Below are 26,909 nucleotides of genomic sequence, written 5' to 3'. Positions count from 1 at the left end.
GAATATCTGATTTTGAGCTCAGAATGTTAGGTGTTGGGACTGGATGTCAAGTCCCTGTGTTCCCTAGTTCTTGGTTCTCAGTACTGAAGATGAGTTACTGGTACCAAGTCAAAGGAGTAAATAAGTAGGCCAGTAGGTGCAAGCAGGCAGAGTGCCACACGTTACTAAGGCACAGGACATTCTACAGAAGGAATGGGTCAGCCCCCGGGAGAGGAGACCCTGAGTTTAAAAAAAATTCTCCTTTTATTCTGATTCCTTAATTTTATATTAAGTAAGGGTGGAATATTCATATTCATGGTTTTTCTTGGAAAGGGGTAGAGAATTCCCCAAATTTGGAACCCTCCCCTTTTCTATCCTTGTAAGATATTTTCCAGGGGTTACCATCGTATTTGTAAATTGTCATGGCACTGTGGGTGTGATTTTTACTATGTTAATGAGGATCCTTCATTTAGGGACACTGTAACCCCAACTGTGAAATGCCCCAAAGGTGCTCTATCAAGGTCTTGATAGTATCTCCACTTTGTGGTTTCCCTGTCTCTTTTTGGTTGGTCAGTCCTTGGAGACTTTCTATTGCAGCCCAAACATCTAGTTAGTCCTTGGGGACTCCCTTGAGATGTCATCTGTTCTTTCTTGAGAGCCCTCTCTGTTCAATTTGTTCCTCCTAGAAGACAAAGCCTTCTCCTAGTGTCATCTGTTTCTCAATGGACACCCCCAGACAAGCCTGCTACTGTTCCCTTTCCTCCTCATCCCTACCTAAAAAGAATGTCTACCTTCTCTTGAAAAATCTGGAAACCTGGCCAATCCAGGTCTGTATTTCTGAATCAGATAGCCAGCTTGAACTGAGAGATGGTTATCTTCTTATCAACAGAGTTCCATTTAGTATCTACTATCTTCAGGACATTTCTTATTTCTTATTAGGCCATTATAGGTATTTGCATTTGTGACTCCTGTTCTCTGAAGTTTTAACTGATTTAAAAATATTTCTTCTTGGCCTGTCTTCAGCTTCATTTCTGTTTTAATTAATTGGCTATGCATTTCTGTTTGGCCAATCATTCTTTTGTTGGAAAAGATGGAAGCAACGTTGGTATTTTCTCTGTGTCGATTGTTCCCAGGTGACCAGTTTACTGAACTTGAAGCAGTGGGCCTAATTTTCTTTATTTTTCTTGAATTGAATGCAGTGAGTAATGGTCCTTTTCCTTTCCCTTATCTTTTTCTTTTTTTTAATGAGACTGACATTATTTGGACTTGGAAGAAGTTCACACTCTCCTCCTCAGCCCCACAAAGGCTGGCTATGACTGCTTATCTAAGAGGTCTTGGCTCCACATTAAATACACAAACACTAATAGAAAGGTGATAAGCAAAAAGAAGGTCCGTGAATAATTTTTGTGATATCTACTGCCACAGATAAGCATTCATAGCTAGCCTTGGGCTGCGGTTAGACAGCTGTTAAACTAAACCTTCGTCTCAAATCATCTATACTTTTTGTCGATTTGGTATACATTTTTTTCCATCTGTGCCTCAAAAATTTTTTTAAACCAGGAGTAAGTAATAACAAAAGGGAAAGACCCATTGTTTCATATTTCAAGACCTATGTGGAGAAAATTAAGTCCAATAACAAAGAATTCTTTTTATACATTTTAATTATACATCTTATTTTGAAAATAGTTAATAACCATCGGGGAAAGTATGATACTGTCAATAATTTATGATAATGCTAGATTATAAGTACTACACTGTTTGTTGAATACTATGAGAATGAACAAATGACAAATTGGGGAAAATATTCACATGTATTTCCTAATACACAGTGCTGGCAACAGTTCCTCTTCCTCTCTGGAGCATTCTATTATTCCCAACAAATTTATCTATTTAATAGCAAACCAAGAAATAACTATGCTGGTTTTATTACCATACAGAACCATATCCAGGTTCTTTTCAGTTTCAGAGTCCAGTCACTAGCAATCACAAATTCTTTCATAACCATTATGCCCACCAGAAATAGTTGACCGGGTACCACATTATGGTTTTCACATTCCATTAAGAATGCGAAATGTACGGAAGTACATTCTTGATCCAGATCTTAAGTTTCTATTGTGTAAATTTCTAAAGAATTTAGTAGTAAAGTGTAGTATATTCATTTTCTTTAATAATAGGGCTGTAATTCTTTTTTCCCCCTAGAATTTTGTTGGCTAAAATTGCATGATTCTCACTTGCTTACATTTTTAAAGGCAGAGAGAAGATAAATTATCTCAAGAAATGAAATAGAAAACTAAGGGCAAAGATACCAAGGTGATTTTAGACTCTTCTCAATTTCTTTGACTGAGGGAGCACTTTATCCCACTAAGTGTTCCAGGTGACATGTACATGTTGTCTCTCTGCTCTTTAATGAAGAGCTTACAGTCACTTAGCTACAGACTTTTAGTCTGGCAGAGCATAAATACCTCCTGAAGAAGTGGTTTTGTTTTCTATACTAAAATGAAGGAAAAATATACCTTCCAGAAATGTAAACTAGAATATGACTTCTATCAAGGGTTGAGGCCATCTGGGTTTCTTTTATATGGCCAATAAATATATTCCAGAATACAGGTTGCTCTGGGAAGAGTGTGGGCATATGGAACATATCATATACACTTTAGTAAAGTCATGCTACTTTCATTATTGTACCGATTTTGTGGCATTACAGAGAAAGAGTTCAAACTGGGCATTAAAACTAAGTGTACTCAAAAGGAAAGATACCACCAACTTTGTTTTAAAAGAAACAGTATTTATTAAGAAATTATATGCTGAATTCTCCTACAGTCTGTGAAGATGGTTTCTTCCATTTCCACAGCACAAGACAACAGCTAAGAGAATCTGGAAAACACTTGCAATACATGGGAGTTGAGAATTCCTAGGAATAGGACAGGAAGTGAAGTGATGTATGCACTAATTTAAACTTTGGGATCTAAAGATCAGACAATCTTTTCCTTGGCAATCTAGTTCTCACCTATAAGAGCATTAAAACTTGTCCAAGGAATCTCACAGCCAGACTTAAGTATTACATAATAATTAGATCACTTTAGTTCAGTAGAGTGGAGCATGCTCAACTTAATCACAGGTCAAGCCAACAGTCCCTTAACTATTGTAACATATTTGAAATATTTGCATTCTTTATTAATAAAAATGGTGCTTATAGAGGGCAGAAATATAACTTTTCAAGTATTTTATCCTTATGATCTGAAATATTTTAAACCATAAATTAAAAATAAATTATAAAAACTAGCATAAGATGTGTCTTTTCTTACATGACATTGTGGGAAATAAGCTTTAAATGTAGAACTGCAATATCACCTGACTTTATATATGATCAACAGTGAAACATGCTAATCATAAAAATAGCTTTTACAAATATACATTTGTATATAGTGTCTCCCTTACCATTCATCAATGTCTTTCACATTTTAAGACTTAAAAAAAAAACATAATTAGCAAAGGGGAAAACACATTTATGACTTAAACCATAAAAACCTGACAATTATACAGCTTAGAACATAGAAGAAATGGAATTTCTAAAACTGAGCAATACTGTCCATTTTATTTATTTGGGTTTTTATATAAATTGAACCAAAGATGCTGCTATCCAGTAAGAAACCTCCTTTCACATTTCTGGGGGTTGTCACAGTTTCTCTTTTCTGCTTTGCAGCATCACACGTTACTTCAGATCACTTTATCTGTAGAAACTGAGAAAAGAAAAAAAATTTAAATACAGACATTTGTGTTTCATTGTTCATAGCATAGATGTGCTATATGTAAGTTAGATTTTAAGGTTAAATCAGGAGAAGGGTAAAGGAAGTATAAAAATCAGGATGAATATTGTTTCTTCCTTTTTTTTTTTTTTTCAGTCTCACTTGGTCACCCTGGGTAGAGTGCCATGATGTCACATTTCACCATAACCTCAAACACTTGGGCTCAAGGATCCTCTTGCCTCAGTCTCCCAAGTAGCTGGAACTACACGTGCCCATCACAACGCCTGGCTAGTTTTTCTATTTTTAGTAAAGACTGGGTATATATATACCATGGAATACTATTCAGCCATAAAAAATTGGAGACTATATCTTTTGTAGTAATCTGGTTGGAGTTGAAGAACATTCTTCTTAGTTAAGTATCACAATAATGGAAAATCAAGTATCCAATGTACTCAATACTAATGTGAAACCAATAGATAAGCAACTGCATGCCCATAAGAGAGAAAATAGTTAAATTCAAGTGAGGGGAGGTTGAAGAGGGGAAAGGAGAGAAGGGAGGGGTATTGGTAAGCTCTCACCTAATGTGACAAGGGAAGGATATATAGCACAGCCTCTGGGTGAGGGGCTCAACTACAACTTGAACTTTACCTAAGAAATGCAAACAATGTAACTTAATAATTTGTACCCTCTATTTGTCAAAAATTAAAAAAAAAAGAAAAAGGAAATAGTGGAAGACTTCACGGTTCAATCATGAATGTGAAATATCACATAAAAGCCCAAATTTTATTGGCTGAAGAACTGAGAAAAAATAGGAATATGAAGATAAAATAATGCAAGAGTCCATCAATAGGAAAATTCATTTATCTCAGAATCGTATGTTCCAGACTCTTATACTGTATATAATCTGTATGCACATACTAAAAATTATCAGTTATCAATATGAGAATGAATAATTTAAGAAATAAAATTAAATTGACCTATGCACTGATCCTGATATATCAAAATAACGTGTTGCAATTTTTGAGTTTTGATTGATAGCACTTATGTACAGGAAGGAAATCAGGCTATTTAGATGATTGCAATTTTTTCCAGCATCTCCATTGATTGCTTTCTTATTATAAATGGAAACTACTGAATGCATTTCCATAAATCCATAAATGCAGCATCTATGTAGATAAAATTTACTAATGCTTATATTTTCTAGGTTAAGTCATGGCAGATTACATTAATTTAGTATATTCTTATCCCATCTTACATATTTCGAAAGAGACAGTGGTTGTTTGGCAACTATCCAGTTTATTAAGAAGAAAACCATCTGCAGTTTTAATATTTCATTACCCCCAGCACAATTTTTTCCTAGCCCTTCCTTTCCTCCTTAATTGTAAATTATTACATAAAAAGAAGGAAAAAAGGTAGGTTTAAAAATAATTTACTGAAGTCTTATTTCTTGCCATAAAGCTTCAAAGCATTTTTGCCTGTCACTGGTATGAAACAAAAGCTTCATTAACTTTGCCTTGTGAAGTAGGTGTGACTAACCATATGGATGTAAGTCATGAATATTAGTCTCCTTATCTAAAAACAATGACAAAACATATTCACACAGCTTTTCATAGAACTTGTAGTCTAGAAAAGGCTTGGGAGAAAGGAGGAAAATGGCATTGTTCTTGCTGCCTTTTTCTCAAGAAAGATAGTCACTTAAGGAGCTGATTGGTTTAGTATAAAGCAAAACTAATTGTGTTCTCCTTCTCTTGAATAGTGGGTAATTTATCTACTAGCTGTACAGGAACTTAGATGCTTTTAAAATAAATTCTCCTGATGATGAATGCCTTTTCAACTCTCAATCTCTCCCATTTCTGAAACAACAAAGAGAGCTTCTCAAATGGGCCTGGATTGTATTGAACTAAGCAATTTGCTTCTTTTTGCCAAAGATGAAAAGGAGTGTATTAATCTAGGGGGCAAGAATATTTAATTTTAAACTTTACACATTAACGTGTTTGAAGTAACATAAGTACAGAAATGTATAAAATAAATACACCTTATTTACAGCAGTACCAAAATATCATGCTTTTAAATGTCTTGTGACTTCTTTAGTAGCAGAAATGCTTCTGCTATCATTTTTTCTAACTGAGATTTATAACTAATAAGAAATTAGATAAGTCTAGACAATATATATATTTTAGGTAGCATCCATAAATGCTGAAGAAGGCTACAGGAACTATATGGGTAATACGGGCCATCTAACATCTTATAGAAAAGCAGAGTCTTATGAACCTGGAATTATCTGGATTTCTTGCTGTTACTGATCAGTTTTCTTGAGTAATGGTTCAGCCATTCACTATTTATAGACTATGGGAATATATTTATCTTTTATAAACCCCTTCTTATAAATAAGATACAATTTGAATTTTTTTAGAGACAGAGTCTCACTTTATTGCCCACGGTAGAGTGCTGTGGCGTCACAGCTCACAGCAGCCTCCAGCTCTTGGGCTTAGGCGATTCCCTTGCTTCAGCCTCCTGAGGAGCTGAGACCACAGGTGCCAGTCACAACATCCAGCTATTTTTTGGTTGCCGTTTGGCTGGGGTCAGGTTTGAACCCACCACCCTCGGTATATGGGGCCGGTGCCCTACTCACTGAGCCACAGGCGCTGTCCTGATTCTTTTTTTTAACAACAGAAATTCCTAGCATCCATGTTAATTTTAAGTTAAAATTTTGCCTTCTATTAATAAACTCTTGGGGGAAACAATTACACGGTACTTCTAGGCTAAAAGGATCAGATCACAAAAAGTTTAATGAAATGAAAACCAAAATGGGTGGTCACTTACTGGAAGAGCTACAAATAAAGGCAATTGCTTGATTATGTAGTTCATGGAGGTAAATCTCTATGCTTTAGCCATAGACCATTAAGGGTAGAGGAGGGTGAGTCTGGAAATAGGAGAGAACAAAAATGTAGTAGACCACAAGAAACTTGGATTCTTAACTCTCAGATTGTCTTCTGAGATTTTAACTTTAAAATCAAGACTTAAATGATGAGGGCAGAGACTGTGCAATGTTACGTAAGAGAGGGAGAAATTTTCTAAGTCTCTGAGAATTGACTAGAATGTGACTGAAGCTTATTGAGTCAGCCAAAGAAAGAATGTATTTGTCTGAAAGCAACTTGTTTGTCACTGAAAGTACAGAAAAATAAGAGAATTTTGGAGGACAACTGGTTGTGTCCATCCAAGAGCTGTTCATAGAAGAAAGTGTCCAAGGCTTGAAAGTGAACCGGGCCTGTGATCACAGGCATATTCCTTCTGAAGATACAGACACACCGGCAACCTTAGGACAGTCAGTAACAGAGCTCAATCTTGTTCTAAATCCATGCTCTCCAAGGAAAACTTACAATTCCTAGTAGTTTGTCCACTGGAGAAAATTCTCCAGCTGAAGGATCTATGGCCAGCTTACTTTTTTATAGATGCCACTGTAAATTGATAAACAGATCTGAATTTGCAAGCCAGCCTGTTCTAGAATGCTTTCTTCACATTTCTCCAAGGTAGTTAGATAAGTTCTGTGAAGCTGTAAGGCAAGCTTCAGACTCTGTACGGTGGTGGATAGTAATGAAACCCTGCAGACGTGCTTACTTGCTAGCTGATTTATCCTAGCTCTGCCAATATTTGCCATATGTATTTCAAGATCTTTAATACAAGAAAAATTTACAATTTACAATACAGTTATATGTCAAGGTATATAGGATTTTACTGAGTTTGAGCAATTGGAATTAGAAATTATGTAATCCTCTTCTGTTATAAGTGAAGATACTAGGGCCCACATAGGTTGAGAAACATGTTCAGGAAGTTGTTGACTATCCTCACTAGACTCAGAATCCGGAGCACGATCAAGAATCCTTACACTTACACTCTTGATTCTCAAATTTTAGTTGGCCTAAGATTTACCAAGTGGGTTTGTAAAACTAAGATTGCAGAATTTCTGAATCACTAGGTCTAAAGGGAGGCCCCAGAAATTATATTTCTGATAATCTTCCTGGTGATGTGGATCTGTGCATCCCAGTCACTGAGAATCACTGCACTGTGCTTGTGAGAGGCAGTTCTCTGTGGGCCTCCTGCATTTCTTCCTGAGCATCTCCTTAGTATGCTAATGTCACAGCACCCTGAATTTTCCTTCCCCAAAGCCACTTCTCAGGATTATTTCATTTATTGGAAACACTGAGCAGTGAAGTGATTTGTCTCAGGAATGTACCATATAAGGAGGACTGATGATTAAGTTCATGAACTCATCCCAGGAAAAGTGCCACATACTTCACTGCTGAATATCACTATGGTCACGTTTGAATTATTCCTCTTGGGAAGCTACGTACAGATGCCAGTCCACTCTTTGAAGCAATTTTGGAACTCTCTTTCTACAATGACTGTCAGAGCTGTCATCAAATGAATGTATGACAATTAAGTTTGTGAGCTTGCCACTGTGCCTTGTGTTGGGAGAACTGTACAAAGAACTCAGAAAGGATTCATAGCTTTGGTATAAAAGTGTCTCACAGCTGTGTTCATGTTATCATGTAGCAGTGTCTTCCTGAGTGGCATTCATTACTGTTGTGTGTTTTTGTGTGCCTTATGTAATTTAAAAAACCCAACTTTTTCAGAGTTAATGCCTTCATTTCCTCTGATGACAGCTATATTTAATAAAAACATTAGTAGAGTAATAACTTCAATATGTAGACATACAGATTATTTCTGTTTCTGGAGTATGTTTTATTTAATCGAAATCACAAAAAAATTTAAAATAAGTAGAATGGTATCTTTTGGCATTTATAGGAACAATTTTTTGGTGTGGTAAGATGCAAGTATATCAGGAAGCATGTATCTATCTTCTCTATTGCAACTCCAGAATCATCAGAGAACCAGAATCACTGATTGGTTAAGCAGGAGATGCTGGATTGTGGGGTGATCTTGTCTAACCTCCCAATGAAAGCAGTAGTGCCTTTCATAGTGGTCATGGCTGATGAGTACATGGCTTTGTCCAGACTATCTTAAGAGAGGACTTTTCACCTCACAAGGCAACTTGCTCCATTTGTAAATAATATGGCTAGAAAAGAATTTGTTACATTGAGTCTAAATCAACTAAATGGCTGAAGCCAAAACCTAGAGTATGGTGCCAGGCAGACTTTGGGGGGTATTGAAGTATCAGGGGTCCTCAGGGAAGGGAATACTTCTATGGTAATGGATGGTAGGAAAGAGCAAGGCAGAGACAAACTCCAGGGGAAAGTGGATGGGATTTAGACAGACTATTAAGACAGGAATCTGAAGTATAAAACATTCATTAATTTAGTTTTGTGACCACATTTACTCTAAGGAATAAAGGAGAATCCAGTTATTAGAATGAGCCTAGAACAACTGTAATGAGTTTACAACAAGAATTACTTAAAGTCTGAGACATCTGAATTACTTAGCTAAGGCTTTCTTGGTTTGCTACAAGTAGAGATCACATAGTCAGTCTCTATTATTGGAGATTGCAACTGGGTCATTAGAATTGGGAACTGGGCTAAGCCTGTGGGCATGGGTCACAATATCCTACTAACACTGATTTATATAGTGTGTGGAAGTTTATAAACACTTCATATGTATATTCCTTTTTGATTTTCATTACAAACCAACGAGGCATTTTGTTGGGCAAGAATCATCTTCACAAGAAATCGGCCTGGGTAAATTTTTATGAGGAGGATCCCCCGGGCAATTGAAGCTGCATCAAAAATGCACTACTGGGACCTGATTAAACTAAAACCTTCTGCACAGCCAAGAACACAGTAAGTAAAGCAAGCAGACAGCCCTCAGAATGAGAGAAGATATTTGCAAGTTATGTCTCCGACAAAGGTTTAATAACCAGAATCCACAGAGAACTCAAACGTATTAGCAAGAAAAGAACAAGTGATCCCATCTCAGGCTGGGCAAGGGACTTGAAGAGAAACTTCTCTGAAGAAGACAGGCACATGGTCTACAGACATCTGAAAAAATGTTCATCATCCTTAACCATCAGAGAAATGCAAATCAAAACTACTTTGAGATATCATCTAACTCCAGTAAGATTAGCCCATATCACAAAATCCCAAAACCAGAGATGTTGGCATGGATGTGGAGAAAAGGGAACACTTCTACACTGCTGATGGAAATGCAAACTGATACTTTCCCTTTGGAAAGATGTTTGGAGAACACTTAAGAGATCTAAAAATAGACCTGCCGTTCAATCCTACAATTCCTCTACTAGGTATATATCCAAAAGACCAAAAATCACATTATAACTAAGATATTTGTACCAGAGTGCTTATTGAAGCCCAATTCATAATTGCTAAGTCATGGAAGAAGCCCAAGTGTCCATCGACCCATGAATGGATTAATAAATTGTGGTATATGTATACCATGGATTATTATGCAGCCTTAAAGAAAGATGGAGACTTTACCTCTTTCATGTTTACATGGATGGAGCTGGAACATATTCTTCTTAGCAAAATATCTCAAGAATGGAAGAAAAAAGTATCCAATGTACTCAGCTCTACTATGAAACTAATTTATAGCTTTCATATGAAAGCTATAATCCAATTATAATCTAAGAATATGGGGAAAGGGGAAATGGAGGGGATGGGAGGGGAGAGAAGGGGTGGAGAAAGGGTAATTGATGGGACCCCACCTATGGTGCATCTTACAAGGGTACATGTGAAACTTACTAAATGCAGACTATAAATGTCTTAACACAATAACTAAGAAAATGCCAGGAAGGCTATGTTAACCAGTTTGATGAAAAATTTTCAAATTGTATATAAAACCAGTGTATGGTGCTCCAAGATTGCATTAATGTACACATCTATGATTTAATAATAATAAAAAAAGAATCATCTTCACATTACTTATTAATTCTTGGCTCAGAGAGCACTGTCTTGCCTACACCAAAGCCAGACTAGAGATCTTCCTAATATTCTGTACTGCCCAATTGTGGAAGGAAGCACATCCCTAATTTTAGCACAGATGACTTAACTAGAATGTGGATATACATAAGTGCACTTATGATGAGTGGGAGAAAAGGGATAGAATTACTGGGGACATATTAGGATTTGCACCTAAGCTCCTGCCTGCCTTTCCCTGATTTGTAGCAGATCTACCTAATTTTTTTGTCTTGTTTTGAACCCTAATTCAAAACCATGTTAATTAAAAACTTGTTTTAGGCAATTGTCTTAAAAAAGACATTGTACATTGTAAAACTACATTTTATTAAGAAAAAAGAAAAATTAAATTTAGAATAAAATTGCCTAGTGTGGACTACATAATTTTACATAAATAAAATGGGAGGGATAAAAATGTAATGTCTGGGTAAAAATTTTACCCAGTCATGTCTGGGTAAAAATTTAACTAATTTAATATTGAAAAAAATGTAATCACATTGCTAAATTATGTGAAATACCAGAACTTGGCTGTTTTGTTACACACACATTAATATTTCTCTTATTTTTTTCCAAACTGTAATCTGATACTATCTGAAGATACTGATAACCATGTTTTGGGATCACTGATAATCTTATTTAATTAATTGAATGAATAAATTATAAGAATTTTATTTGGTACATAATTCATTTATATCAATTCCTAATTTCTCATACTAATTATATAGTGTCTCACAACCAATGCTGGAAATGATAATGATAACTTTAGGATAGTAATCTAACTTGATTAAGTTAATCCCCATACAGAAAACCAAATGCTGATTAATGCTAAGATTGTTAAGAATGTTGAAATTTCACACATTTGACTGTTTTCTATTGTTCTTTGGGAAATTAATTTTAGCACCATTAAGTGTTAAATATTTAAAAAATCATTTCATATCTGACAGAATATTGTGATTTAGAAGTGGCTGCTTTAGAGGTATGATTTTAAAAGTCCTTCGAAATGATCATTCTGAATAGCTGGGGAAATGTCATCATGGTTACTTAACAATTATCATTTCATATAATTAAATTTACTATATACACCATTAAAACTTAGAATACAATAAATAGCTTCCATTTTAAAATTGAGTAAAATTAATCTGAGAAAGTGAGTGAACTAGTAAGGTGGAAAAATACTTATGCTATTATCCTATTATAAACTTGTTTTTTTATCAGTATGTTCAGGAAACAAAGTTAATTAAACAAAACCTTAAGTTTTAAAGCTTTGGAATATTACCAAAATGCCCTTATTACTCAAATTATTTCATATAATAGAATCCTAGATGATTAGAAAATATTTCAGTGTCATATAGTACCTTCAATTATGTGAATATAAAATAATTTCCAGAATTATGACAGATGTAGAAGGAATTGAAAATTGGGATTTGTCTGTAATATATATGACTGATGGTGCCATAACTTCTGGAATTTAATTTTTAAAGTAGGTTTGGGGTAACAGCTCAGTTACTGTGCTTTCCTTTTTCATTAGATGAGAATAAAGAATTTAGACAGTATTATTATATGACTATACTGGTATGCATTAAGATAATAAAACCTTGGGGGAATTTTAACGTTTTACTTCAATAAATTATTGAAATAATTCAATGTAAGTTGAGTTCTCTCCTATGTTTCTATAAACAAATCTGTCCCCAAATCAGAAAACAAACTTTATTTAAAAGATTTTTTTCCTTTACAATCCAATTCCTCTGATAAATCACATTTTGTGAACCTGAGTGGAACGTTGTATCATTGTCTGTTCGTTGGAATCGGACTTTGGTAATCCCCAAGATTCATGATTTCTGTGGTATTTTTCACTAAAGAGAAAGGACATGGTGTTTCCCTAGTTTCTGTTGTATCATCTGTACCTGGAATTATTTGCTCAATAAATAATGAATGGTATTACTTGGCACATATCTATATAAACACACAACACACACACACGCACACACATCTTACATCTGTACTGTACATCTGAAACTCTAAATTATTTCCCTGAATTAATACTCATCTTAACGAAAAGTCTGAGGCACAAGGAAAGAAAGTCACTTGCTGTGATCTTATTAAAGGTGATAAAATAAATCCAGCCCAGAATCACATTGTTCTGCCCTTATCAAAGGCCACATTAAATAATGTTTGATCTGAAATAAAGATCACAGAACAGATGACCCATGTGTAGAGGTTGGTAATAACATGTTCTCTCAACGAACTTTAAACTAACTTTGGACTTTCGGAACTGTATTTTGATGAATGGAGTTTTGGCAGATGAATGTTAGGAAGCTCACTGGAGATCTGTTCTGCACTGTTTTGGAGACCCTCCCTATCCTGCTGACAATGCATGCAGTGGAAGAGCACAGGAATTAGATTCTGGGTCACAAAGAAGAATTGAAATATTTACTTATATATGTGCACACTGCTTTAATAAACTTTAAATAAACACTATCAACCTTTTTTTTAGATGATGGACAATGCTTTTTTGGAATTGGATTTGTGTGTCATGTTTGCTTTTTCTGTGTAATAAAAAATACATATTTTTTTTTTGTCATAGTCCCTGGTTCTTAGCACAGAGGTCCTGAATCCCTTGTAATCTCCTGAGTGATAAAGGTGATAGGAGCATATTTTGTTGTAATATTTGTTTTCTGTACAGAGATCAGAAACCCTTAGAATTTCTTAAGGAATGGAAATATCTTTTGTTTTCATAACAAGCCCACTGACTTCACCTGAGTTTATGCTAATAAGATGACTTAGGCTGTTGTGTGTGTGTGTGTGTGTGTGTGTACCCCAGATAGCCTCAATTGGAGTCGGTCGCCAGAAAGCAGATGATCAGAGATTTAGAACCTTCAGTTCCACCGACATTTAGAAAGGTGAGGAGTGCTGGAGATTATGCTCTATAAAAACATGAGATTTGCTGAGCTTCCTGCTTGGTGAAAGCATCCATCCAGCACACCCCAAGTTCAGTGGAACTGAAACTGTTGTGCATGAAAGCTAGACTCACCCTGTGCTTCTCTTTATCTGGCTGTTCATATTTATTTTTCATAATGTTCTTGATTATAAACCGGTAAACATAAGTAAGGCGTTTCTTTCCTTGATTTCTGTGAGCTATCCCAACAAGCTGTTGAACAGAAGGGGCAGGTTCCTGGTGATGCAGGCTCCCAGCTTCCCCAGGGCTGGACACAGACCCCATTCTGTGTGCCTGGACAGACTCACAGACCAGTTTGATGAGTGTTCCATCTGGGCTGCCACTCTGGGAAGGATGGAATCCTTCCACTTGGTGGGACCACATTCCTACACAAGGGCAGTTTTTTGTTTTTTTTTTTTGGTAGAGACAGTGTTTCACTTTATTGCCCTCGGTAGAGTGCCGTGGCGTCACACAGCTCACAGCAACCTCCAACTCCTTGGCTTAGGCGATTCTCCTGCCTCAGCCTCCCGAGTAGCTGGGACTACAGACGCCTGGCACAACGCCCGGCTATTTTTTTTGTTGCAGTTTGGCCGGGGCTGGGTTTGAACCCGCCACCCTCAGTATATGGGGCCGGCACCCTGCTCACTGAGCCACAGGCCCCGCCCACAAGGGCAGTTTTAAAATTAACTTCTGCCCATAGGCCTCTGGCACCGAATGGTTGTGACATATTTTAGACATACATTCCATCTCTCCCACCCGCCCTGCCCTGCATGTAGGAAAAGCCGCATATTGACCCTAGACAGAACCCACATGGGCTACCTACTCAGGACCCCCGTCAGCTGTGCTAGAGGCTTTGCTCTTTCCTTTCTCTTATCCCTAATAAAATCTATCCTTTGACTTACTCCTGGTAGTCCATGAATTCATTCTTTAAACTTCTGACACCAAATATCTGGCAGAGAAATTCTGGTTACAATGGGACCTTGATTTATAGCCAGTAGATCAAAAGCATCTGGGATTTTCATTGATATTCAGAATGGATGGAGGGCAGTCTTAATAATAATAGCTAAAGTCATTTTAATGTAATTGTCTTGTTGATCGAAGCTATTTTGGTTATAAAAAGAAATAACCAGTTTCATTGTTTTATATACTATAAAAAGATACCATACCTAAGAGAGCAAAATAATTAATTACATGGCTGAACTTTCCAAAAGGGTGTTCTAGTCTATGGATTGTTGCTATTTAAACTTTCTGGGAGATTGGAGGAGAAAGCCTGAGACTTCCTTTTCTGCCATCCAGTTGATGTCATTTCATCTAGGGAAACTTTTCAACCTAATTTATTTGCAGATAGTCACTTTCTTTATGCTTACAGAGATGATTGAAAGAAAAATGTCCTCCTTATTGTTTAGATTCAGTCCATATGGAGATCAAACATGCCCATGAAGATCAGAAAATAACATACACCTTAAATGTTGAAAAATTTTAAATTCTGGGTAAAAATTTAAGAATAATTAGGCCTTGTCTAACAGTTATTAATTTTCACATATATGTAACATTTTAAACTATTCAAGTTCATATTATTTTTCCTATAACGAAGGTTCAGAACAATTTTTAAAAAAACAGATGATGTTAAAAATATTTTACATGAACAAAAATTGATCCGTTGGCACACAAATTTCAAATGTACATTATTTAAAAAACAATATTTTAAAATTATTTTTAGAAAAGTCTACCCCCAAATTAATGACTTTGATGGTAACACTTTTCATCTTGAGACATGAAAGCTGTCTCATTTATGTATAATAATACATGGCACCTATCACTGTAGTTAACTATAGAATGTGTGACTGTGTTTTAGGTACTTCTGTTAATATTAGATCTTTTTTTAAACTGTTAAATTCTCACAGCCCAAGAATTTTATAGTATCAGTAGAAAAGTGGATGAAGTAGACCTTTCTTTGACATCCATTTTTTCTCTTTATTTCCAGATTCTGTTAAAAAAATTCTTATTTATTTAATTATTTTTTACTATTTCAGTAAAAATAGAATTATGTATTATATTCAGAATTTACAAATGTAACTTCATATCCCTCCCTGGAAATTTTAGCATTACTGAAAATGTTTTCCCTTTAATCTGAAGCATGATGTTAGTGTTCTAAAAGGGCATTTGCTCTATAACTTGTGTGTCCTGGGCCTCTTTACCTTGAGATTTTCTCTTGCTCTGTACATCTTTTACTGAACCTCATTCTTTTGTTAACATCTAGCTCACTATTGTCTGCAGGAAAGCTGGAGTGTCTGATTGTTTTGGTTAAAATGGGAGATTAGCACCTGTTAGTTAATTGTTGAGGAAGATCAAACTGAACCTTTTTTTCATTAATATACCTGAATTTTTAAATAATTTTGTCACTGCTTTTTCCTTAAGGGTAGAACTTTTACACTTATTTGGATAATAACTAATGTGTACTGAGTGTTTACTATATGTTAAGCCCCTTCGTAAGTACTTTAAGTATTTTATTCCATTTAATACTCACAAGGAACATGAGGAAAGCGCTATTTTTATTTTACAGGTAAGAAAACTGAGGTAGAGAAGTAAGTCACTTGCTTATGTCACATGTATCTTCATAACTGTCTAATACTACCCCAGCGCTTTGTCCATACAGCTTTTACTTCTTTTTCGTTGTTGTTGTTTGTTTTGAGACAGAGTGTTGCTCTGTTGCCCTGGATAGAGGGCCCTGGCATCATAGCTCACAATAACTTCAAATTCTTGGGCTCTAGAGATCCTCTTGCCTCAGGTCCCCAAGTAGCTGGGATTATAAGGTCCTGCCACAACACTTTGCCGGATTTTCTATTTATAGTAAAGATGGGGTGTCAGTTTGCTCATTCCTGAGCTCAGGCCATTCACCCATCTTGGCCTTTCAGAGTGCTAGGATTACAAACATGAGCCACCATGCCCCACTCAGCCTTTATTTCTTAACACTGTGTGGCATACACTCTCTCCCATTTAATTTTAAGCAATTTATAATAGATAATGCCTAAGCTTTCAACATTTTTTTTTTTTTTTTTTGCCTGAACAGTAAGACAGAAAACAACAGAAAAATGTCCTCCTTGTTGTTTAGATTCAGTCCATATAGGGAACAAACATGCCCATAAAGATCAGAAAATAATATATATCTTAAATCATTGAAAAAATTTAAAATTCTGGGTAAAATTTTAAGAATAATTGGGCCTTGTCTAATGGTTGTTAATTTTCACATAAATATCATAACATTTTAACATTTAACTGGTAACATCATATTTACCAGTTAATGTTCACAGAGTGTTTATACAAAATCAATCTTATATAAGTCAGTATTTCTGAAATGATTTTTCCCTATTCCCTTTGGGAAAAAGCTATAATATTAACTAGGAGTGTTATACCCTTGTATCACTTGAAAGGTAATAACAGATGCCTAAAGGGATATTTGTTAGACTACCTTAGGAGCCTTTAGGTGCTAGCCTGATAGTTTCTCTATGGATAATAAACTTGCTGTACAGAAACATGTGTATAAAACACTTAGATTTCAAGTGTTATTTCACTGTGTTGAAGGCTTTCCCTATCTAAATGAAGAATGTTTGAGAAGGCAATGTCCTATTTTGATGAAAATCATTTGGCATGTCATAGAGAGAGCCAAGGTGAGGGCTTCCCGGTTACCAGCAGTGGAGAGTGAGCCAGAAAGCCATCTGCCTCCTGAGATTCTCTGGGATTTGGGAATATGCAGCATAAAATAGTTATTTTATTTTATATCAACTCTGAAGTATCAAATTCTGTAAAATTTGGGATACTTTTGTAATTGATCTAAAAAGTAAATTTGCATACAGAGTTTCTGCTGACTTTCAAGTAGAAAATTGTACAAAAAAATGACTGCAGAAGACTGACGTCCAATCAGGATGCCATTTAGAGGCATCACTTCATCAGGCATAAAGAGCAGATCTGCACAGTTCAGCTCCCTTTTTCCCAGGGCAGTGCACAAACTGCTGGTAGTGCCCAAGATATTGTTAGGTGGTAAGATACATTAAAAATCATCACTCACTGCAGGCAGAATAGGGACCAAAGACCTATTCTTGACAAGGGAAAACACCCCCAGAAAAAGGGGAAAATAAAAAAGTAAGCTGAGTGAGGCAGAACAAAGGAAAATCATCCAGTTTACCTTTAAACTAGCCACTGCTAAATTTCTTATCTGAGCAAGTTTCCTGCTTTACTAGAAGCTCAGCCTGTTGGGGATACAGCTTACTAATACCCCTGCTAAGTCTGTAAACACTCTGAAAGAATAATGGCCAGAGAGGAAGCTGTGTGCAAGGCCTAGCAAGAAACATTAACTAGGCCGGTTCCTGACTAGTTAACAGTCAAAGCAAATACCCATTGTGGAGATTTGTATCTGGCTAGGGCAGAGATCAAGGGAACAGCTTGAGTCCTGAAATATGGGTAGGAGGGCTTATATCCCTTATCACGGAAGAAGATCCTTAGTGGTGGAGATGAGAGGAAAATTCCTCTTTCCTACTAATTCTTCAGAGGAGATTGTTGCCAGTGGCGTTTTACTCTGCAGTGAACTAGTGGAGATTTTTACCTCGCTAGGAATCTGTGTGTGTATGACCACAGACAGGAGGCTGCCCACATACAAGGCTTAGGTTCCGGATTTCTCAAGGCTGTTCTGACCCTTAAAGTTAATGATTAAAGAACAATAGGCGCTAATAGGCTCACTCAGAGAAACTGCTGGCATCTTTGTTTCCTTTTCCTGCTTACCTTCTAGGCTAATGAGCAAATAGATTTTAATAAAAGCTCAGTGGAACTGACAGTCCAAACTCCACAAATGGGTGGTGGTCCACTGTGTTCCCACCTTTGAAAAAATTCTATTCTGTGTCTCTTGTCTCTCTCTCTGTTCTTTTTTTTTTTGACTTCTCTCTCTCACTCTCTTTTATTAAAACATAGTTTTGTACATTAATGCAATCATGGGGTACAATGTGCTGGTTTTATATACAATTTGAAATATTTTCATCAAACTGGTTAGCATAGCCTTCACAACATTTTCTTACTTATTGTGTTAAGACATTTATATTCTACACTTAGTAAACTTCACATGTACCCTTGTAAGATGCACCGTAGGTGTGGTCCCACCAATTATCCTCCCTCCACCCATCCTTCCCTATCCACTCCCCTCCCTCTCCCTTTTCCCCTTCTTCTTGGGCTATAATTGGGTTATAGCTTTCATAAGAAAGCTATAAATTGGTTTCATAGTAGGACTGAGTACATTGGGTACTTTATCTTCCATTCTTGAGATACTTTGCTAAGAAGAATATGTTCCAGCTCCATCCATGTAAACATGTAAGAGGTAAAGTCTCCATCTTTCTTTAAGGCTGCATAATATTCCATGGTGTACATATACCACAATTTATTAATCCATTCATGGGTCGATGGGCACTTGGGCTTCTTCCATGACTTAGCAATTATGAATTGGGCTTCAAAAAACATTCTGGTACAAATATCTTAGTTATAATGTGATTTTTGGTCTTCTGGATATATATACCTAGTAGAGGAATTGTAGGATCGAATTCTTGTCTCTTTATCTTTCATTTTTTCTAACTTTATATTTCTTCAGTGAGTTGCTGCCAGATTCACAGATCTTAACAGACCCTGCTCCTGGGGTGGGACCCCAGCAACTCACATTTGAAGAGATATTTGCAATCCCATGTTTACTTCAGCACTATTCACAATAGCCAAAGAATGGAATCAACCTAAGTGACCCTCAGTGGATAAAAGGATAAAGAATATATGAGACACACACACACAACATACATTGTATATGAGCATTCCCAAACCTTTTTGGCATTGGGGACTGGTTTCTTGGAAGAAAATTTTTCCATGGATCCAGGGGTGAAGGAGAGGGTTTCAGAATAATTTGAGCACATTACATCTCTACTCAGATCATCAGGCATTAGATTCTCATAAGGAGTGTGCAACCTAGATTGGTCATATGTGCTGTTTACTTTAGGGTTCATACTCCCTACTGAGGATCCTCCCTATGAGGATCTAATGCCACCATTTATCTGCCAGGAGGTGGAGCTCAGCGGGTGGTTCAAGAGATGGGGAGTGGCTGTAAATACAGATGAAGCTTCACTCCTTTATCTACTGCTCACCTCTTGTTGTGCAGCCTGGTTCCTAACAGGCCCTGGACCAGTACTGGTCAATGGCCCTGGGGTTAGGGACTGCAGTTATATACAAAACAGAATACTATTCAACCTTAGAAAAGAAGAAAATCCTGTCATTTTCAACAAAATGGATAAACCTTGAGGACATTACATTAAGTGAAATAAGCCAGGCATGGAAAGACAAATACTATACATTCTCACTTCTATGTAGACTCTAAAACGATTGAACTACAAACAGAGTAGAATGGTAGTTACCAGAGGCTGGGAGGTGGGAAGAGTATGAAGGTGTTTGTAAAAGGGTACAAAGTTTTAGTTAGACAGAAGGAATATATTTTTGATGTCTATCACACAGCATGGTGATTATACTTTATAACAGCACATCGTATATTTCAAAATTGCTGAGAGTAAATTTCAAATGCTTTCACCATAAAAATAGATAAGGATTTGAGGTTATGGCTATGTTAATTAGTTTGATTCAACCATTCACATATATATGCATATAATCAAAGCATGAATTTGTATCCCATAAATATAGAGTATCAAAAAATGTATACATATTTTAAGAAAGGAAAAAACTATATTAAAATTATAATACTCCATATATACTAGTAATAAAGGATGAATACAAGTCATATTTGAGCACCTCTTATAATTGCAGAAGTCAACCATTACTTGTGTATTACAATTTTTAATATGTTTTTTTCAGGCAGAGTGTGATGGCTCATGCCTATAACCCTAGCACTCTGGGAGGCTGAGGCAGAAGAATTACTTGAGCTCAGGACTTTGAGACTAACCTGAGTAAGAGTGAGACCATAGCTCTCCTAAAAATTGAATAATTAGTTGAGTGTGGTGGTGCATGCCTGTGGTCCAGCTACTTCGGAGGCTGAGGCAAGAGGATCATTTGAGCCCAAAAGTTTGAGGTTGTGTGAGCTACGACACCAGGGCACTCTAGCATGGGCAGTAGAGTGAGAATCTATCTCAAAAAAAAAAAAAAAATATATATATATATAGTTTTTTCCTTTCTTAAAATGTCTATTTATTTATTTATTTATTGGTAACCTCTGTACATTCTATTATAATTTGTCAATGATAGATTGGTTGGAGGAACTCCCAGAACAGAGCAACATGGGCCACTCCATTTTGAGCATTAGGCACTCCATCCTGGCTGTTCAGTGATCTCTGCTGAAACCACACCCCCAGCAAGAGAAAAGGAGGAACTAGCAGACACAATGGCCCCAGTGAATTGTTCCAGACCCAAGATAAAAATCATTCTGAGGTGTGAGATGGAATGGAAGGTGGTGTCCCGATTTGTGCAATCAAAGTGGCCTTTATTCCACCTGGGGAGTAGGTGAGGCGAGATTCCTGACTATGAAGAAATCCACACATGGGCTATGGCAGATGGAGGCTTAAAGAGTTAGGGAAGCCAAGATTGGTTTGTCCATAGCTTTACCTGGGCAGGTAGGTGGGAAAATTTTAGGGAAGCCTTGATTGGTCGGTTCACTATTTCCTGGTAGGGACATGTTTCCCAGGAAAGGGATACTTCCTAGATGAGTTGGTAGCCTGATCCCAGAGGGGCTAAATTGTAAACAAACAGAACCTGGTAACAGTCACTAGCACACAAAAGTAACACTCCCCCCACCTTTAAAATCTTTAAAAGCACTCTTGCTTTTCTGGGCTGATGCCTGGTGAGTCTCATCCCGTCTTCACCTAGGTGCCAAATACACTTTAGCTATTGTACTACATCTGGCCTTGTGACTTGATTGAGTTGACATCTACCTTACAGTCAATGTACAAAAAAATAAGATATGGTGTTCTTCCAGTTCTTTGCATTAATGAGAAAGTTTACTTGTGTTAACATTTCTCTAATACTGTCCAATTTTTAATGGGAGAGAGAGGAGATGAGGAACACAGAAATTTTTGTCATACAAAAATATCAAATTAAATTTAAAAAGGTTTTCCATACATGGGGAAAAGAAGCCCTATTCAATAAATGGTGCTGGGAAAACTGAGTAGCTATATGCAGAAGAATAAATCAGGGATCTATCTCTCACCACTCACAAAAATTAATTAAACTGGATAAAAGACTTAAACACAGGCATGAAACCATAAAAATTATGGAAGAAAATGTAGACTCTTCTAGAGATCAGCATAAACACAGAATTTATGACTAAGAGCCAAAAGCAATTATAGCAACAACAAAAATAAATGGGACTTGATTAAATTTAAAAGCTTGTGGGGCCGGGGGAGACAAGATGGCGGACTGAAGCCAGCTTTCAACAAAGGATCCCGTCCAGAAGGAGAGTTAAGGGACAGGTTGTGATCACAAGGACGCAAACAAAAGGTACAAAATCCACCACCAAGCGGATGGGAGTCCCCCTCCCCCATGAGACCGGCTCAAGAGCCCCACAATTGAACAAGCGGGCAGAAATTAAAGGCCCTCCCACTACACTCCACGGGAGAGACCTTCTAAAAACTGGACCTACCTCCCCTACTGGGGTGCCGTGGAGTTCTCCTGCCGGACATAGGGCTGAATAAAACTTTGGGAATCCTTTGCCGGCAACCCTGAATCCCCGGCGCTCCCCTCCCGCCCACTGAGGTCTGGAGGCCTGTCCCCTAGGACTTCAGATCCGTGGGTGATTTCTCAAGGGGAGTGGACAGTCCCCGAGTTGCGACTGGTCAGCATTGACTCTGAGGAGCGCAAGTGAGGAGAGGGCACCGGGCTGAGGGGGAGTCACGCCTCGCGGCACTTCCCTGCGGTGCAGTGCACCAACCCTCCCCGGGCATACGGGGCCCAAGACTGAATAAGACTCTGGCCTCCCCACTGAGAGCTGAGAACCCCTACTCTCACTCGGGGTCTGAGGGCCTAACCCCCAGGAGTTCGGCTCCTCGGGTGATTTCTCGAGGGGAGTGCACAGTGCCTGAGCTGCGTCAGGTCAGCGCTGACTCTGGGATACATGAGCGAGGAGAGGGCACTCTGCTGAGGGGAAATCAAGCCTTGGCGGCACTTCCCTGCGGTGCAGTGCAGGAGCCCTCCCCGGACCATAGTATTGCGTAAAACTGAAAGAAACTCTAGCTTCCCCCCCCGACTCCCAATCGGGGTCTGGGGGCCCATCCCCCAAGAGTTCTGATTCTTGGGGGATCTCTTGAGGGGTGTGGACCCAGCACAAACTGCAGCCGCTCAGTGCTGACTCTGGGGAGCGGGACAGAGGAGAAAAGGGTCGCCTGAGTGCCCACACCAGAGCAGCAGTTCCCTGGAGGTAGATCAACAGCCGTTTTTTCTTTAACGGCAGAACGCTCACTTATGGATATTCTGAGGCCTCACCCCCTGTCTCCCTGGGCAACCAGAGGAGGCCACCGGTGACACGGCTCACAAACCCGGGAAGCTTCCAGGGCGGGGCCGACCCAGAGAGGTGTTCAGATGCAATTCTCCAACAGCAAAGACGTTTGAACTCAAAACAGCCCGACTTCTGTAGGCGACGACAGGAACAGAGACAGAACCTCACAAAGTTGTCTGTTCTGTTCTGTTCTGTTAGCAGCATCCATCAGGGATGGGGCTAAGCCTGAGTGAACACCTCCTTCCCATCACCTGCATCAAACACTCAAAGATGTCAGGCCCCATCTCCTCCTGCTAGATAGCTGCAGTCTGCCAGGGCCTGGCAGACTTCCTTGCGATTCAGGCAGGTGCAAACCCCTGGAGTGTCTGTTCACTGCAGGCAACTGGGTTAGCCATCTGCAGAGATACCAGTGACTGGGTCCGACGGAGGGGCAAAGTGGGGAAGGAGACGTCAACCTTCCCAGACTGCTCTGTTTGCTGGGTGGCTCCTCCTGACTCCACGCTGCACTGGGGTGAGCTGTGTCAGAGGAGTCACCAGGCCCTTGTGATCCAGTTCCCAGAGACCTCTTGAACCCTTTCACCCGAGACAAGTACCGATTGAGACAGTTGATTCGGACCTTTTGAACTGGGCTAATAGACTGAGGACTTTTCAGGCGGTGCCCTGGGTGTGCGATTGTAGGAAGGTTTGATTCTCCTTTTCCAACTGGGGCCAGAGGTGGGCAGGCGGGGTGACTTAATTGCTGATTTTTCCATACAGCTGAGACTTCAAGCCAGAGTAGAAGTTGCAATAGGATCAAACAGAAACCAGCTGAAAACAAGACAGAACCACTTTGCTCCACCACACCAGACAGGGCCCCAGTTTCTCAGGCCACAACACTGTACGGGCCCTCAATAAAACCCCAGGGGAAAAACCAAAGGGAGTAAACCATGGGGTGGAATCAGCGGAAAAACTCTGGTAACATGAATAACCAGAATAGATCAACCCCCCCAAGAAAAGATACGGCAGATGTGATTGAAGATCCCATTCATAAACAACTGGCTGAGATGTCAGAAGTCGAATTCAGAATTTGGTTTGCAGACAAGATTAATAAAATGGAATTAGGAATTCGAGGAGAAATTCAAAAATTGTCTCAAGAATTTAACGAATTTAAAGACAAAACCACCAAAGACTTAGACACACTGAAACAAGAACTTACAGCCCTCAAAGATATGAAAAATACAGTAGAATCCCTCAGTAACAGAATGGAGCAAGCAGAAGAAAGGATTTCTGACATTGAAGATAAAGTCTTCGAACGCTCCCAATCTCTCAAAGAGGAAGAGAAATGGAGAGCAAAAACGGATCACTCACTCAGAGAACTCTCAGATAATTCGAAAAAAAACAACATAAGGGTTATAGGAATTTCGGAGAACGATGAAGTGGCTGCCAAGGGCACAGAGGCCCTTCTACATGAAATTATGAAAGAAAATTTTCCAGACATGCCTAGAGAATCTGAAATTCAGATAGCAGACAGCTTCAGAACCCCAGCACGATTCAACCCCAATAAGCCATCTCCCAGACATATCATAATTAGCTTCACTAAAGTTAACATGAAAGAGAAGATTCTCAAAGCAGCCCGGCGAAAGAAAACTATAACGTACAAAGGTAAGAATATTAGAATAACTGCAGATCTCTCTGCTGAAACTTTTCAAGCAAGAAGAGGCTGGTCATCAACTTTTAATCTCCTAAAGCAAAAAAACTTTCAACCCAGGATCTTGTATCCAGCTAAACTGAGTTTCATCTATGATGGAGAAATTAAATACTTCAATGACATTCATATGTTGAAAAAATTTGCCATAAGTAAACCAGCTCTTCAGGATGTTCTCAGACCTATCCTCCACAATGACCAACCCAATCCTATACCACAAAAGTAAACTCACTCAGAAACTTCGGATCAAACTCCAACTTCCACACTGGCAAAAGGATTAAAAATGTCCACTGGACCTTTGAAAAACTCGATGCCCAAAATTCCACCAGACTTTCAATACTCTCCATCAATGTGAATGGCTTAAACTGTCCTCTAAAGAGGCATAGGTTAGCTGACTGGATACAAAAACTCAAGCCAGATATTTGTTACATACAAGAGTCACATCTCAACTTAAAAGACAAATACAGACTCAGGGTGAAAGGATGGTCATCCATATTTCAGGCAAATGGTAATCAGAAAAAAGCAGGTGTTGCAATTTTATTTGCAGATACAGTAGGCTTTAAACCATCAAAAGTAAGGAAGGACAAGAATGGTCACTTCATATTTGTTAAGGGTAATACCCAATATGACGAGATCTCAATTATTAATATCTATGCACCCAACCAGAATGCACCTCAATTTATAAGAGAAACTCTAACAGACATGAGTAACTTGATTTCCTCCAGCTCCATAATCGTTGGAGATTTCAACACTCCCTTGGCAGTGTTGGATCCATCCTCCAGAAAGAAGCTGAGCAAAGAAATCTTAGATTTAAAACTAACCATCCAATATTTAGATTTAGCAGACATCTACAGAACATTTCATCCCAACAAAACTGAATACACATACTTCTCATCAGCCCACGGAACTTACTCCAAAATTGATCACATTTTAGGTCACAAGTCTAACCTCAGTAAATTTAAAGGAATAGAAATTATTCCATGCATCTTCTCGGACCATCATGGAATAAAACTTGAATTGAGTAACAACAGGAATCTGCATACCCATACAAAAACATGGAAGTTAAATAATCTTATGCTGAATGATAGCTGGGTCAGAGATGAGATTAAGAAAGAAATCACCAATTTTTTGGAACAAAACGACAATGAAGACACAAACTATCAGAACCTCTGGGACACTGCAAAGGCAGTTCTAAGAGGGAAATTTATAGCACTGCAAGCCTTCCTCAAGAGAACGGAAAGAGAGGAAGTTAACAACTTAATGGGACATCTCACGCAACTGGAAAAGGAAGAACATTCCAACCCCTAACCCAGTAGAAGAAAAGAAATAACCAAAATTAGAGCAGAATTAAATGAAATTGAAAACAAAAGAATAATACAACAGATCAATAAATCAAAAAGCTGGTTTTTTGAAAAGGTCAATAAAATAGATAAACCTCTGGCCAACCTAATCAGGAAAAAAAGAGTAAAATCTCTAATATCATCAATCAGAAACAACAAAGACAAAATAACCACAGACTCATCAGAAATCCAAAAAATCCTTAATGAATATTACAAGAAACTTTATTCTCAGAAATATGAAAATCTGAAGGAAATAGTCCGATACTTGGAAGCACGCCACCTTCCAAGACTTAACCAGAATCAAGTGGAAATGTTGAACAGACCCATATCAAGTTGAGAAATAGCATCAACTATACAAAACCTCCCTAAAAAGAAAAGCCTGGGACCAGATGGTTTCACGTCAGAATTCTACCAAACCTTTAAAGAGGAATTAGTACCTATATTACTCAACCTGTTCCAAAATGTAGAAAAAGAAGGAAGACTACCCAGCACGTTCTATGAAGCAAACATCACCCTGATCCCCAAACCAGGAAAAGACCCAACAAGAAAAGAAAATTATAGACCAATATCACTAATGAATATAGATGCAAAAATATTCAACAAGATCCTAACAAACTGAATCCAACAACACATCAAACAAATTATACATCATGACCAAGTTGGTTTTATCCCAGGGTCTCAAGGCTGGTTCAATATACGTAAATCTATAAATGTAATTCAGCACATAAACAAATTAAAAAACAAAGACCATATGATTCTCTCAATTGATGCAGAAAAAGCTTTTGATA

The 26,909-nt window shown here is 37.9% G+C and overlaps 1 protein-coding gene across 15 annotated transcripts in view; it reads right to left on the bottom strand.

Moving 5' to 3' along the window:
- Positions 1 to 2,743: 2,743 nt before the first annotated feature.
- RALYL (RALY RNA binding protein like) overlaps positions 2,744 to 26,909 on the bottom strand; it is a 958,719-nt gene continuing 934,553 nt past the window's right edge. For all 15 annotated transcript variants that reach the window (XM_053559029.1, XM_053559028.1, XM_053559027.1 and 12 more), the window contains one exon: positions 2,744 to 3,719. In XM_053559029.1, coding sequence (XP_053415004.1) covers positions 3,702 to 3,719 — 18 coding nt within the window. In that variant the 3' untranslated portion in view covers positions 2,744 to 3,701. The remainder of the gene's footprint in view (positions 3,720 to 26,909) is intronic.

Source organism: Nycticebus coucang, chromosome 13, assembly GCF_027406575.1.
Source record: "Nycticebus coucang isolate mNycCou1 chromosome 13, mNycCou1.pri, whole genome shotgun sequence".
Taxonomy (NCBI): domain Eukaryota; kingdom Metazoa; phylum Chordata; class Mammalia; order Primates; family Lorisidae; genus Nycticebus; species Nycticebus coucang.
The sequence above is the reverse complement of the archived record's forward strand: the minus strand, read 5'-3'. Positions and strand labels throughout refer to the sequence as shown.